Raw genomic sequence first — 14,231 nt, 5'->3', positions numbered from 1 at the left:
GTTTTGTTTTCTTTATAGGTTGAATATTACTTTCTCAAATACATAGTATTTCTTTACAAATATTGTAAGAAAATGAGAACACAGTTAACAGACTTCTTTCCATTTAATAAATATGATTATAAATGCATAAAACAATTACACACAGCACAGTTGAGGTCAAACAAAAACACTGTAACACCTTACCGTCTGTTCTTATACAAAAGCTGTACAGTAATAAAACTCTTTTTTTATTATTATTAATATTTGTCTACAAAAATAATAATCTTGCTAATTCTGCAGGGAGGAGGATACAGAGAGAAAGACGGAGGGAGGGAGAGGGACAAAAAGAGTAGATGGAAGCTAGTCTACAGCTCTCAGGCGCTGCCGCATCACAGCTCCCACTAACAGGAGGCCCCAGTTAGCGGGGCGTCCCGCCAGTGGGACCAGTGCTTCCCCAGTGAAGCCCACAGGCAGGAGGTGCTCTTCATGGCCAGAGTCATTTCCTGTTCCCCGGGCTCTGAGCTTTCAGACTACTGTGTATCTCTCCCTCAAACTAACTCGGTACTTTAAATCCTTACTTTGCAACACTTGACAACAATTCCTTCATTTCCTTAATGTAGAAAAATCCAATCTTTCTTGTATTGCTACATTCCTAAATCTTTCACTGATTTTGCTGATTTCCGAAAACTCACCACCAGGAAGTGAAATGACCCTTTTTACGCCATGCGATGGAACGAGATAAATCACTTCATGGCCGAGAGCAAAGTCTGTCCTGCGATCTCACACAGCCACGATGGAGATGAAGATGGAAGCCAGAGTTTTTACCAAAATCCTCTTTGCATGCAGCGTTGAAATATAAACGCCTAATTTTAAACAGATTCATCACACCTCATCCAAAAAAATGCTCAGCTCTGAAACTGCGGCCTCAAAGACCTTCTCAGTGTGGCACAAAGGACAGACGTTGAGAAGCTTCAACTTTATGCAAATACCCTAACTCCACTCAACTACAGAAAGAACTTAAAACAATGTGGAGGAAGAGCTGATCGTCACGGTCAAAGGCTTCTCAATTCTCTACAATATAACTTAAAAGCAAGGAATCTGTGTGTGTGTGTGAGAGAGAGAGAGAGAAAGTGTGTGTGCGCCCGCCGCCCATTCATCTGATCGACTCCACACTTGGTGGTGTAATGCTGGGGACCCGAGGACGTGTGCAGCGTTGAAGTTGGTGCAACGCGACGATCAATATTAATAAACCTTGAGGGAACAAGCGGTAGTGCTGTGTGCAGCAGCGGGGGGCGGGGCTTCAGTCAGACATGTCGCCTGGATGCTGGATGCACGAACGTTACACGTCCACAAGCTGCAGACAGCGCTACTGGGAGCCGGGCAATCGACCTGTTCCAAATGACCACGCCCCAAATGACCACGCCCCAAATGACCACGCCCCAAATGACCACTTGATCGACAAGACGGGGCCTTTCGATTATCGCTGATGCTGATGCAAATTTGGCCTTAAAGGAGGAGTGCGTGTACAATTTCATTGCAGATTGCAACCAACTAAATACCCGTCCACGACCCCCCTCTTTTCCAAGGGTGTCGGGGGACTACGGTGGCCTTCAGGTTATGTAGAACCATGAAAAGCCCTCTCCAGAGCCGTTGGTTTGTCCGTACCGGGCTACTGTAGAAACATGGCTGACGTGAAGAAGACCCGCTCTCTATCTAGATAAGGACTCGTTCTAAGCTACTAAAACACAACCACTCTAGTCTCAAGTGATTATACACTAATGACACTTATATTATGTTTCTTTTAAAGTATCTACCCCCTTAATCCTCCACACATCCTTGTCATTTCAACTGATAATGAATATTACTGATACATACAGTATTAACAAACTCCTGAACCTGGCTTCTTGGAGTCCCTCCGCTGCTCTGCCTCAAGTTGCCTGGTTGGTAGTCCGGTCTTGTACAGGGAGCAACCTTCCCCCAGCATCAACCATCCACATTCCATCCCAGGGTCCAGAATAATGATGTTCCTGACAGGTACTTCCACTACAGAGCTACCAGGGAGTACACTCATTTGGATTCCTTTTTGAACTTGTGACCCCGGCATATTCTTTCTCCACTGTGCATCCCCGCCTCCCCTGATATGCCTCAACATCTTAAGGAGCGATTCACTTGCGTCCCGACTAAATTCCATCGCTGTAAACTTCTCTCAGTGGTGTTCAGTGGACCGAATGAAGCGACGCTATGCAAAGCAGAGAGTGTGTGTTGCAGGCAAGCGTCTAACCATCGCTCCTCTGTAGAGTCTACAGTTACATTCTCTACTGACTGCGATGTGAATATATCTACTGTGGAAACGCCTGCACAGCCACGACGGAACAATTGTAGAAAAGAGCATCCACACTCCTGCTGGATTTCTACGTCTCAGCAGAGTAAAAAGAGGGAACACTAATCCGGAAAGGTTGCCTCTGAAGATTTGAAGGCCATCAATCAGGACTTTACATCTGTCAGATTCCGCACACAAAGTACCACGGGGCTCGACAGTCCTCCCCAACAAGCTAACCGTCTGTGTAGCCTGGTAGCATCTGCGCTCTAGTTCTCCTGCTCTTACAGTGTGATATAATGAGCCGGGATGAAGATGGGTGCTGCTCCAGAGCGGGTCGGGACATTACCCTAAATGTGTCACCAACCTTAGCCAGCCTTGAGCTCGACTGGCCACATTACGCATTCAAGAACGCAGCCTCTTCTCATTCTGTCCAATAGAACACTCTTGGCCCCAATAAGCACTCTTCCATGTCTCTTAACACCTCTCTCTCTCTTTCCCGCCGCCATGCTCGTTGGATTCTTCCACAAAGTGGTTGTATCTCATTCCAACTGCCATCGTAAATCAGAGCTTTTATAAATTGTACTCTGCCTCCAGCAGGGATGTTGGCTTTGATCGGGGGGTGTGGCCGCGGACCACTTTAGAATACTTATTTCAGTGGGATAGTCCTCCTGTTACCCCTCACCCCCAGTTCTTCCTCTAGTCCCAAAAGGTGTTGTGGTTGTGTCGGCTCACCTGCAGCCTGACGGTGCAGTGGAGCATCATGGCCATCGAGTGGTCACTTATTCTGCAACACGTTTTACAAACTGGTCTGTATCATGAACAGTACCAGAAGCATGAGATTAACAGCAAATGTTAAATGTATCCAGAAAACCAAACCCTGTATTTTTGTTAATAAATTAAAATCTGGAAAAAAAGGAAATGTTTCAGTAGAAAATGTGTATTGTGCCATTAATCAGCTTTCCAAGAGACAATGGACCAAAAGCTTTGAAGTACCCTATTCACATTGTATTACAGCATTTCTGTTTAGTATGACACTTGTTATTAAAGTACACAAATTTATAACATAGACATTCATGATTTAGTAAATAAATGTGTAATTCACTTCAATAACATACTTCATGAAAGTATATTCATATGAATAAATAATACACTACTGCTGTTAGCTTCATAAAACAGCAAACCAATTTCAGATATGTAAGCAAAAACAAAACATTGTTGCTTATTTAATTTTTTTCCCCTCTGAAGATCATGCTGGTGCTCCCTCTGAATTATGTGTCTGACCTGTATGGATTCCTAAAATGTTTAGTTTTTCACATATGTTGAAAGAAAATGATAACCTGTACACAGTTTCTTCTGGTTTGAACAGAGCACAGTATGTGTCAGCAAGGTCCAACATGCACAGGTATAAAGCTCAAAACCATCGTGTCCCAAATGATACAAAAACATATCCATGACGTGGAGTGGTAATCCAGTCCAGAGATTAGACGATGTACGTGGGGAGTTCTGTGGAGAATGTCACATGTACATGAGGTTTCATACATCCTGGGGACGAAGAGGACAGAGAAGGAAACAGGTGTCAGAGGACATGTGGTACTAGTAGCTGAAAAACAAAGAACATTGAGTCTTTACATATGCATTGATACATTCATTGATTGTTGGCAGAAAGCTGGAAACATATGACACGTTCATGAGTGAGGAAAATATGTTAGCAAACAGTTTAGACATCCAGCACACATGGAGCAACGTTAGTATTCATTTGGAGTTGTGTTTGGGAACTCAATCAAAGGAAGTCCAACGTGTATTCTCCTTTTTGTTCTGTTTGGGTCTCCACCGCTCTTTAGTTGCGTTAGCTCCACCATGGTGATCAGTTTGCTGCTAATCTCTAAACAGGCTCTTCATTTGAAGGCACCAGGACCAGGTTTAGGTATTGGAAGCGTTCTGGTTTCCGTTTGTAGTCCGGTAAAGATTTACCATCACGTCGGAGCGGACTATGGTCGGTGTGACGACAAGTTAGCTTTTTGTTAGCATGTCCTATATGTTTATTTAGACCAGTGAGACGGTGTCTCTCCACTCCTTCGACATTCTCACGATGCAAATTGCTAATCGGACTGTAGATAATGGACGCCGCATGGAAGAGGAAGCCTTTGGATATCTGTCGTCTGCTTATCGGCTGCAACGGAACCTGAATCGCTGTCCGCTAACTTCTTCATGCTGGGGAGTAGAGTATTGCTTGTTTTAAGGTCCTGTGTCAGTACTCGTGGCCGTTTCTGTGACCACCATCTACAGTAATGTAGTTAAGTTAATACACTGACTATGGATAGGTACGTGACACAACTATTTCAAAACACCCTAACTATCCCTTCAATGTAAAAGTAGATTGATTTGTGTAACTTTAAAGCAGACTTTACTACAACAGACTTGTAGTTTATTTCCTGCAAAACCAAATTTTTAAGTTGTTAAGTTCCACAACAATATCTCCCGGCTAACACTAACTCTCAAAATGTGCATTGTCTTATTTGAAAGAAACAGGGCATAGACATATTATGTTGAATATAAGCTAATAACAATATCTGTCAATGTCAAACCCTACTTATTCATATTTATAGTGCCACAGGCGTATAGCAGAGTTTATATCGCCTTGAAAAAAAAGACTGCAGTCATAAATTCATAAAAGAGTTGGGTAACAACTTCATGTTAGGCCATCACAATCAAATATCGTATGAGAATAATACAGGTGGGTGACAAATTACAGGAAGAACCTGAATAAATCAGAGGAGACAGATAAATACAATGCTAATGTCTCCACACAGGGCACACAGGTTTACTAAATCCTTTGATGAATATGAAAACGATGAATCGCATACGATGCCTTTACAGCACCAAGTTTCAACCCGACGGCACACCTGTGGGCGATGTTTGAGCAAACGTCTTGCACTTGGATCTTCCTTCAATGTGTCACTCATCTGTATTCTCGGGTGATTAAAAGGTGACAGCACTGAGGGGATTAATGGAGAAGCAGCTGTTTTTTATCACCATACTCATTGATTTGTTTTGCTGTCGTTCACCCCGTGACCGGACCCTTTCACTTCTGAGAAACACACAACAAAAAGCACAGGATGAGTCTGGTGAAACAACAAACACAATGGTGGGAGGTAAGCAATGGAGGGAACAAAATGGAAGCGCCCAATCACAGATAAGAGTCCAACCAGAGCGGGGGTCTTACCGATGGGCCGTGAGTTCAACTCTGTGTCCAGAATCTCCAAAGAATGCACCACGGCCCGCTGGGAGCCGGCTGTGCCCTCTGTTGGATTTTCTGGACTCATCATTTCTTGTTCTTTTTCGTTCTGCATCTGCGCATAGACGTTGAGGCCTGGGATCTTCCTTGAGGAAAGAGTTACAGTGAGGCAAAGGGACAAAGACAGCGGCCTAACTAAAACAACGAGAGCTAGGAGGCGACACCCGACATTCCTAATTTACTCAACTTGTTTGTGACTTTGAATCGTGTGATTAAGCACAGATGCATGTAGATCAGTATTTACACAGATGCAATACGATTTGACAAGCTGACGTTTTTCATGATCCCTCGTGCCCTTTTATCTTGAAACTGCACCTTGGACATCATTTAACATTTCCGAAAAGGTCAACCGCTCACGATCAAAGGGCTTATTATTGATAGCGGCTGAAGGCTGACTGACATTTCTTTTGCAAAAGAATGACCTGACAAAAGAATCTCCACAGGATTCCAAAAGACGTGGAAGAGCAAAGCCGATTCTCCACTGAGAAGCGCCTGTTGGAGACGTTTGAAAGGCGACCGTCGGCTTCTGTTTACTGGGCTGTCAGGACGCTACAGCACCTTTCACCACCTCCCTATCGTACAGCGTGACGGATATACACACCAGACATTCCATGAACACTTTACCTCTTGAATTTGTAGATGACAAATACAGCTAAACCCATAACCACCACTGATAACAGCATTAGCATGGCAGAGCCACTGTGGTTCTTGCTGGTGTCCACTAGAGGCGCTGCAGAGACAGGGAGACAAGAGACAACAGCGTCAACACAAGCTGTATTTCCATGCAGCTGAATCATGCAATGAGCAGTCAACAAGAGCATGTACACCTATTTAAATCATGGATGAAGCATTTTAAAATTCTGTATTATGGACTTTTCTTACTCTTTATCTTAAAAGCCCCTTTAGGACAGTAGCAGCATCCCCAATAGGAAGAGGCACACATACTTGTAACGATGCTCACTCTCTGAATGTCTCTGTGTAGCTACATGGTGGGAGCCAATCAGACACAGGGTTATTAGTTGACGGGGGCAGCAAAAATTATAATATACCTGATTGTCCGCTATGGAAGCCCATAATCGAACTTATTCAAAGGAAAATGTAAACGAGAACAGAGTTATACAACGTTAGCATTCTGATTATCCACATTTGTATGTTATTTGAGTGCATATTTAAATGAAAATGCAATAATTAAATTCACAGGTGGTTAAGTCTTTGAACATGTAATGTCAAATGATTTTCTTTTGTTTTTCAAATCGTTAGAAACTTGTACTTTTAATTGAATTGTGGCTCCATAACAGAAAACTAGGCTCCATTGTCAAATTTTAAATTGACAGTTGAATCAAAGATCTTTTCCGTTGTCATTTTAATATGGTTATAGAACGGCCATCTGGTATGTGACGATGACGATTGGATTATTGCATTTTCATTTGAAAAGTTTTACTCAAATAACACATCCACGTGTGGAACATCATAATGCAATTATTATTATTATTACATTTTCCGCTTCAAGTGTACATTTTCATTTGAATACGGACCCCAATGGGCTTCCATAGGCCAGTGTATTTAGGTCTCCTGATAGTCTGCATGCTTTATATCCTGTCCCACTACAAGAACTACAAAGGCCCTGCTGGGCATCTCCCAGCATGCTGTGCGTGTACCTGCTGATAGGTGTGCCGCGTACACGGTGACTTGGACCCCGGGCCGCAACGTGAACTGGACCAGGTTCTGATTCAAGGCGCTGAGCAGAACCTCAGAGAGCTGTAGAGAAACAACATAGTTTCATTTAGTAGAAAAGCCAAAGAAATTGAGTAAAGCCATCGCCAAGACTATCAAGCCTCGGTATCATGAAGCTCTGGGTTTGGACTCGTCAGTTAATAACTCTGTCCTGACATTTCACAGCCAATTGGTTTGTTGTCCTGATCAATCTCACACAGACGCATCAAAATCTTTTAATGTCAGACGGAAAAATAATTGAGTCCAAATATCGCTCGCCCTTGACAGCACTTCCGCAGGTGTTCTAGTTTAAATGTCTGCCGAGTCAGTCGCTGAATGATTGCCAAGCACAGACGGTGGACGAAATAGCAGAAGCACGTCATGATGAGGACCGTTGTTAGCTCACGTCCAGGTCACAGAGGAAGCTGCACAGATGGCAATCCAGCCAACGCAGGGCGGAAAGGGCGACAATGAGCCAAAAGGAGCCAACAGATCATTTGGCTCTGAGGGGAAATACAAAGTTGGGTGATAATTATCTGTGGGTGTGAAACTCTCATAGAGAGTATATACACGTAGGCAGAGTGAACACCGTGACATCACCCATTGGTTGGAGGACTATTCCTTTGAAATGTGATATAAATTGGAACGCTAATTTTTTTATGCCTGATAAAAAACAAAGGGTTAAAAAAAGGCTTAAAGCAAAATATGCCTTTTTTAGCAAAATTGAATAGCCACTTCCTCAGAGTCCCTCAAACACACCCTTAATTATGCACAACTATAAGCTTTAATCAAATATACAGAAAAGTTACATAGTAATGCACTCCGTCTGTACAGTTCTCATGAACGAGCATCTTAGAGACCAAAACTGTTGTTGTACCAGACTGTAAACATGTGTCTGCTCTAAGGGTTTGAACATGGAGGTCTGTGGAGGCAGCCTCAAGTGGACATGTGAGGAACTGCAGCTTTTGGGTTCATTTCTCAGACATGGAGGTCGCTGCTTTGTTATGACACCTTACACATTACACATGTATGTGATCCATTGTTAATATGCTAATATCTACTATTGCACCTTTAAGTTCTAAAAGAAATGACCGAATAATAACAACATTGCGCAAAACAGACAAAAGATAAGACAGAACTGAAGTATTATGGGCACAAATGAACTCTGATGCACTTTAAACACTGAACATTATGAAGCTAGGATTCAACTGCATTATTTGTGCTCATAATCCAAAGAAACATCTCTGCCAGCAAGCCCATCTGTGCTTTCCTGTTTACGTAAGAGTGTTTGTCTGCGGGACCTTTCCACTGCGCTGCATAATGCAGAGGAAGAGGCCTCACTCGGCTTTCCAGACTGGCAAGTGACCTTTTGGACTGAGAACGTCTCACTTTGATACAAACCGGGCGGATTACCCAGACCCACAGTAGTCATCATCGATTTCCCCACACGGACCCTTTCTTTTATGAATCCCTACCCAGAGGCTCTAATCTTTAAACACTCTCAACAGTAAATGTGTGTATTTTTCAAGGATACTCTCATACCATAAAAGTGTTCTTTCTCATATCCATCTGCACAGCTGCATAGAGAAGCCATCAAGCGAAACAAAATACACCATTTTCTCTGTGCGGTCCTAGTTTTTCCTCTGCAGAGCCTCCATTTATCTCATCTGCCTCATTTGCCAAATTAATAGTGATGTGAGTAATTTCTGTAGTGCCTCATTCTCCCCTTTATATTTCTTAGCAGTTTAAATTTAGACTATGCTCTGACTAATTACTTTGTTCCCACTGTATACCAGGGTCAGTGAATCTATTATACATTCTAATAAGCAGGGCGCGCTGCTCACTTTTAACATGCCAACCTTGAATGAGGATTTATCGCCGGCCTGTGGGAGAGAGGATCTTTCCAGGCGATCAACCAGGTGTGAGCGCGGAGGGAAGAGGGGAATCTGATTGATTTGCTTCCCACTTTCCTTCCCCACACATGCAGTGGAAGTCTTCCCACGAAGAGCAGATCCAACGCTCTTATCAGTCATTATCTATTAGCGAGGCTCAGAGCTAATTCGGTCCATCTTGATACGGCGGTGATTTATTGGACCGATCAAGCGTGACAATTTCTTTGTCTGGCTCCTTTCGGCTCGGGACTCCGCCTCCCGCTCCCCGCTCCCCGCTCCCCGCCCCGACACCCCACAGGATGTGACTCGGGGGAGTTTAAAAGCCGTTCCCCCTGATAACTTGTTAATACTTGTCAGGCTTATTGATGAGTCTATTGCAGAGATTCCTCAGGCGTATTCCAGGATTAGACTCTATGAAAGAACCTGGACATGCTTCAACAGATCGATACTGACACCTGCTGGAGGAAGGGAGAACTCGAGTTTTGGGATTAGACTTCAAGGAGCAATTACTGGGCGAGCTGCTGGCTGGAAAAGAGGATCAACCCGTGACTCACAAAGACAGAGAGAGAGGACGTTTTGAACATATGCACGGTGTGATGGGAGAATCACCAAGAGGATAACGAGGTGAAATCCTTCCACCTACACACTGGAAAAGAAGGAATGACGTTGTTGTTGTTGTTGTCTCACCTGATCTAAATGAGCAGCGCTCTTCTCTGCTTTGCCCTCAGTTAACAGTTTGTCAGGGAGAAGGAAGAACTCCGCTGCTGTGGGGAGACCTGGCAGGATGGTGACCAGGAGCTGGGCCTCTCCGACGCCTGTGGCCTGCAGGAGGAGGAGAGGAAGAAGAGTTCATCCTCTCATCAGCACTGAGAGCATGAACAGCTGTCATCTGCCATGGATGCTCTCTGAGATGCATCCTTACAAGAGATACTTCTTCTTTTCTATCACATGTTTGGCAATTTCATTTATTTAGAGAATGTTTTGTCTCACTTCTTTTAGTTTGAAGACTTGTATAAACCTTGGAATGATTTCAAGTAGCCTATTTTAGTTTGATTATGTTATTAAACAAGATACCATTATTAGAAACACATTTAAAGAGTTGTAGATTTGTTCGATAGAACAAAATTCATCAACTATTTTAGAATCAAATATTAAAATAGTATTTGTTAAAACATCCTTTTGTAGAGATCAACGGACCCGACTGAGGATCACCGTTAGACAATGTTTAACATTTGAGCTAACAGTAAGTGAGAAAGGTGGGTTGAATTGTTTTATATTCATTTCAGATATTTATTGTTTCAGTTGGACTTACACAGTCTCTCAACAAAAACAAAAATCCACACGAGAGAATCTCTGCTTTGCTCCAGAGGTGGTGCGGTAGATGGAAATACAACAATATTTATCATAAAGTACGAGTCGTGTTAGAACACCATCAGCTCTCTGTTACATACTTTGCTGTTTTTAAACAACATTTCAAATGTTTCTATCATTTCAGTTATTATGGAAATAATGATGATTTGCAACCTGTTTGATGAATACATTGATATGAATCGTAACATTAATATTGAGTATCTTCCCATCCTGAGCACACGGGCTGAAGGCCAAGGAATGATATTCCTATATATATATATACATATATATATATATATATATATATATATATATATGTATAATATTACAGCATTGACACAAATATATGTTCTGCCCGACTAGTTTTGTTTTTGAGGAATCACAAATAGGTTTATGATCGTAGTTATGATGGAGGAGGTCAGCGTGCTGCATGGGTCAAACAGACACTGCTGGTCGTGTCCACAGACCAACTAGACTTCCTTTAATGACGAAAACTTAAATAACATAACAAAGTGCTTATTCTTAGCTAGAGCATGAGGTTTTACAACTAGTTTGGTTTCAATTTACAACCTCGTGTTTAAACTGCAACTATATTCCAGGAGAAAAATCGTTTTTCCCTGGAAACATAATGTTGAGTATCAGCACATTTAAACCATATTCAGACACGTTCTTAGCAGCATCATGCAGCTGAACTATGTGGCTTCATGCATCCATGTCAGTCTGCTGTGACTGTAGCACCAATAGACAGCTTGTCATTTATTACACGTTTTCCATAATTCCCACATGAGCCTCCGGTTCATGTCCCAGCGTTTCATGCAGTGACTCTGGTGAGGTTTCATATTACATCTTCAACTGGAAGCTGTTGTTGTTGTGGTGTGTGTTCTGCCTCCCAGGCTGGGGGTGTCATGGACAAGTGCTGTCAGAACAAGTAACACAACAGACATGTTCACTGAAGACAGAACAGCCGGGTTTATTTCTGGCATCGATTTAGATTTTGAGGCATCAGAAAGTGTGAAAATATGATGCAAGGCTCAGATTTCTTGCTGCCAGGAAGCAGACGAGGGCCGACGTTGCGAGGATGTTGAACAAAAACAGAGTTAATGAGGCGAAATCTGTACCTGCCAATGGCGTGCGTGGGTTTGAGTCACGTCTTACATTTGGCAGGTCGCGCTGAGCGTCCTTTCAGGTCAGCGCAGAACACATTAGGCACACACTGACATTTATTCCCCTCCACACAACCTTGTTACCACACGGCCCTGAACTCCCACACAGTGTGTTGGGCCGCTGCAATCAGCATGCTCTTGAACTGTACCCCACCCCTGTCCTGCTTCTTCTTGCATTGTCATTTATCATCATAAAAGTCAGAAAGATGTCTCAAAGCGCCGGAGAGGTCACACCGCACTAATAGAGCGCCAGAGGTCTGGACCAGCGGCGACGGCCTTTACCAGAGTAAAGCGAGGGCTTCTGGGAAAAGACCCGGGAGCTTTACCTGGATCAGAGAGTGCTTGATGACTCGGCTCACGTCCAGCCGCCATTCTGCAACATCAGGGTTGTGGTCGTCCAGGTTTGAGGAAAAGGCCAGCAGATGAGAGCGGAAATATTCTGCGGGGAGAAAGTAAACGCACGTGAGCTGCTTTTACTTTTCATCTGTCAATACAATGCAGAGCTCCGCCTTTAGATTCTGCTCATGTGCGCCACACAGAGAGGAGAATCCTATTGATTATTTATCGCAACTCGAGTCTCACTTTCATTGATTCATTTCAGTTCTCATAATGGCCACAGTGACACTGCTGCAACGTGGCCAATTAAGAAGAAGCATGAGCGACCACACGTGTTGTGAACAGGCAGTGTATCCGTATGAGACCGTCTATATAACCGCTGCGTGTCTCCATGAAAGTAAACAATACAAAAGAAGAAGGAAAACTGATGAACAAAGGCAAATCCAATCAGGTGGTTATTGAGCTGCTTTTTAAAATATCCACAGAGTTCTTTAGTGGAGAGAGTTCCAAAGTTTAGTAGCAACAATGTTCAAAAACAAAGTCTCCTTTATTTGTTCTCCTGGAGAGAGGAACGCCCAACAGACACCGATCAGAACACCTGAGTGGCTCTCTAAGGTAGGCAGACGATCCAATGTGATCAGCTGATTGAGTGGGCGTCGCCAGCAGTTATCACTCCCGTAGATACGGTTAGAACAGGCCTGTCACACCTTCTAGTCAGGTTCAGAAGGTCGTTTTTGATCTGTTCAGATGGTTCATCACCGATACAAGAGGACGACTCTGACCTCTAGTGGTCGTAGTTATCACGACGGGAGCAGAAGAGGAAGTCAGGTGACGTAGCATAAAGAGGGACGAAGTCTGTGTCGAGAATTACGTAACATAACGTGCTTATTTTAAGCCAAACTATGTATTTTCTTCCTCAACCCAACCAAGTAGTTTGGATGTCAATTCTCAACGGTAACCGCGTGTTTCAAACTGTGAGCATTAATAACGGTGGAGGTAACAACTGATAACTGGTGCTTCACTGAGCGTGAAAAAAGTCTTATTGTGCTTTTGTGATAAGCGCTAATATCTCATGGCAGAGGGAAACTGTATAATCTAGAAGACTCACAGCTATTTATTAATACTTTATACATTATTCAGAAAGAACTTTTATCAAAAGTACAACCCTTTATAAAAAGCTGACTCATTAGAAAGCGGTGCCACTTGAGAGGTAGGATGTCACCAACATGAACAACAGCAATAAGACGCAGGTAGTTATGCACGTTATGAAGACAGTGACGCTTTCCGATGTGACGAGCTATCTCGCGTGGACATCCCAGAGAAGACGGAGTCTCAGAGTCGGCTCACCGTGGACAGCGATGCTTTTCCTGTCCTGCAGGATGGTATTCCCCGCAGACACCTGCACTGTGACTGTGCTGACGCCTTCCCGGGAGAACGTGCACGCCACGCTGGCCTCCAGGGTGATGACTGGCTGCTGGGGGAGAAGGAGACAGACACATCAAAAACAGGGAAGGCAGCGAGTGAGAGTCTGGGGGTTTGGGTGATGGGCACTCGGCTGCTCTCACACTGCTGTTATTCAGACTGCAGAGGCGTGAGCACACACTCGCACACACACACTCACGCACGAGCATAAGTTGTCGAGCTCGCCAATAATCTGTGCTGCACTGAACGCGGCCCGCGGAGAGTTCCCCGTGTGACGTCCTGTCATCACTCACGTCTCCATTTGTTCCTCAAATAGCTATACGATGCTAATAATGTCGCGCTTTATTACCGACTGACATAACTGGCTGTCCTTGTGGACGGCCGCTGATGGTGTTGAACAAACACATTAACACAGCGACAATTATGAAGACAAATAGTGAGAGTCTGACTATCCTGCATACGGGGCGTCCCGCGTACGGAGCACCTGTTGGACCGGGGAGACGGAGGCTCAGAGTCTTAGCTGTAAAATCAACACTACAGTAAACAAGATTTTATTATATTAATAGGGGTAGTGCACACAGATATAGAAAAAAAAAGATATTTTCTCACATAACCCGAGCAGTGTTCAGAAGTAGTGCATTCGATTTTACAATATGTTTGTTTTTTTAAGTCACAATTTGTGGTTTATTGATTACATAAAGAGCAATGATGGCGCCCAAAACATCAGGCCTGACAAAACAATATTTTTTTTATATTTTAAG

At 43.5% G+C, this 14,231-nt stretch overlaps 1 protein-coding gene across 1 annotated transcript in view; it reads right to left on the bottom strand.

Moving 5' to 3' along the window:
- Positions 1–3,779: 3,779 nt before the first annotated feature.
- Positions 3,780–14,231, bottom strand: part of sorcs1 (sortilin-related VPS10 domain containing receptor 1) — a gene marked incomplete at its 3' end in the record, with an annotated part of 151,907 nt that continues 141,455 nt past the window's right edge. The window contains exons 21-27 of the mRNA XM_079220231.1: positions 13,396–13,522; positions 12,039–12,151; positions 9,887–10,021; positions 7,253–7,352; positions 6,219–6,324; positions 5,523–5,680; positions 3,780–3,841 (exon numbers count right to left, since the gene is read on the bottom strand). Of these exons, the coding sequence (XP_079076357.1) occupies positions 3,780–3,841; positions 5,523–5,680; positions 6,219–6,324; positions 7,253–7,352; positions 9,887–10,021; positions 12,039–12,151; positions 13,396–13,522 (801 nt within the window). The remainder of the gene's footprint in view (positions 3,842–5,522; positions 5,681–6,218; positions 6,325–7,252; positions 7,353–9,886; positions 10,022–12,038; positions 12,152–13,395; positions 13,523–14,231) is intronic.

The sequence above is a fragment of the Taurulus bubalis genome, assembly GCF_910589615.1.
Source record: "Taurulus bubalis genome assembly, chromosome: 6".
Taxonomy (NCBI): domain Eukaryota; kingdom Metazoa; phylum Chordata; class Actinopteri; order Perciformes; family Cottidae; genus Taurulus; species Taurulus bubalis.
Note: the sequence above shows the minus strand (reverse complement) of the source record. Positions and strands in the feature narration are given on the sequence as shown.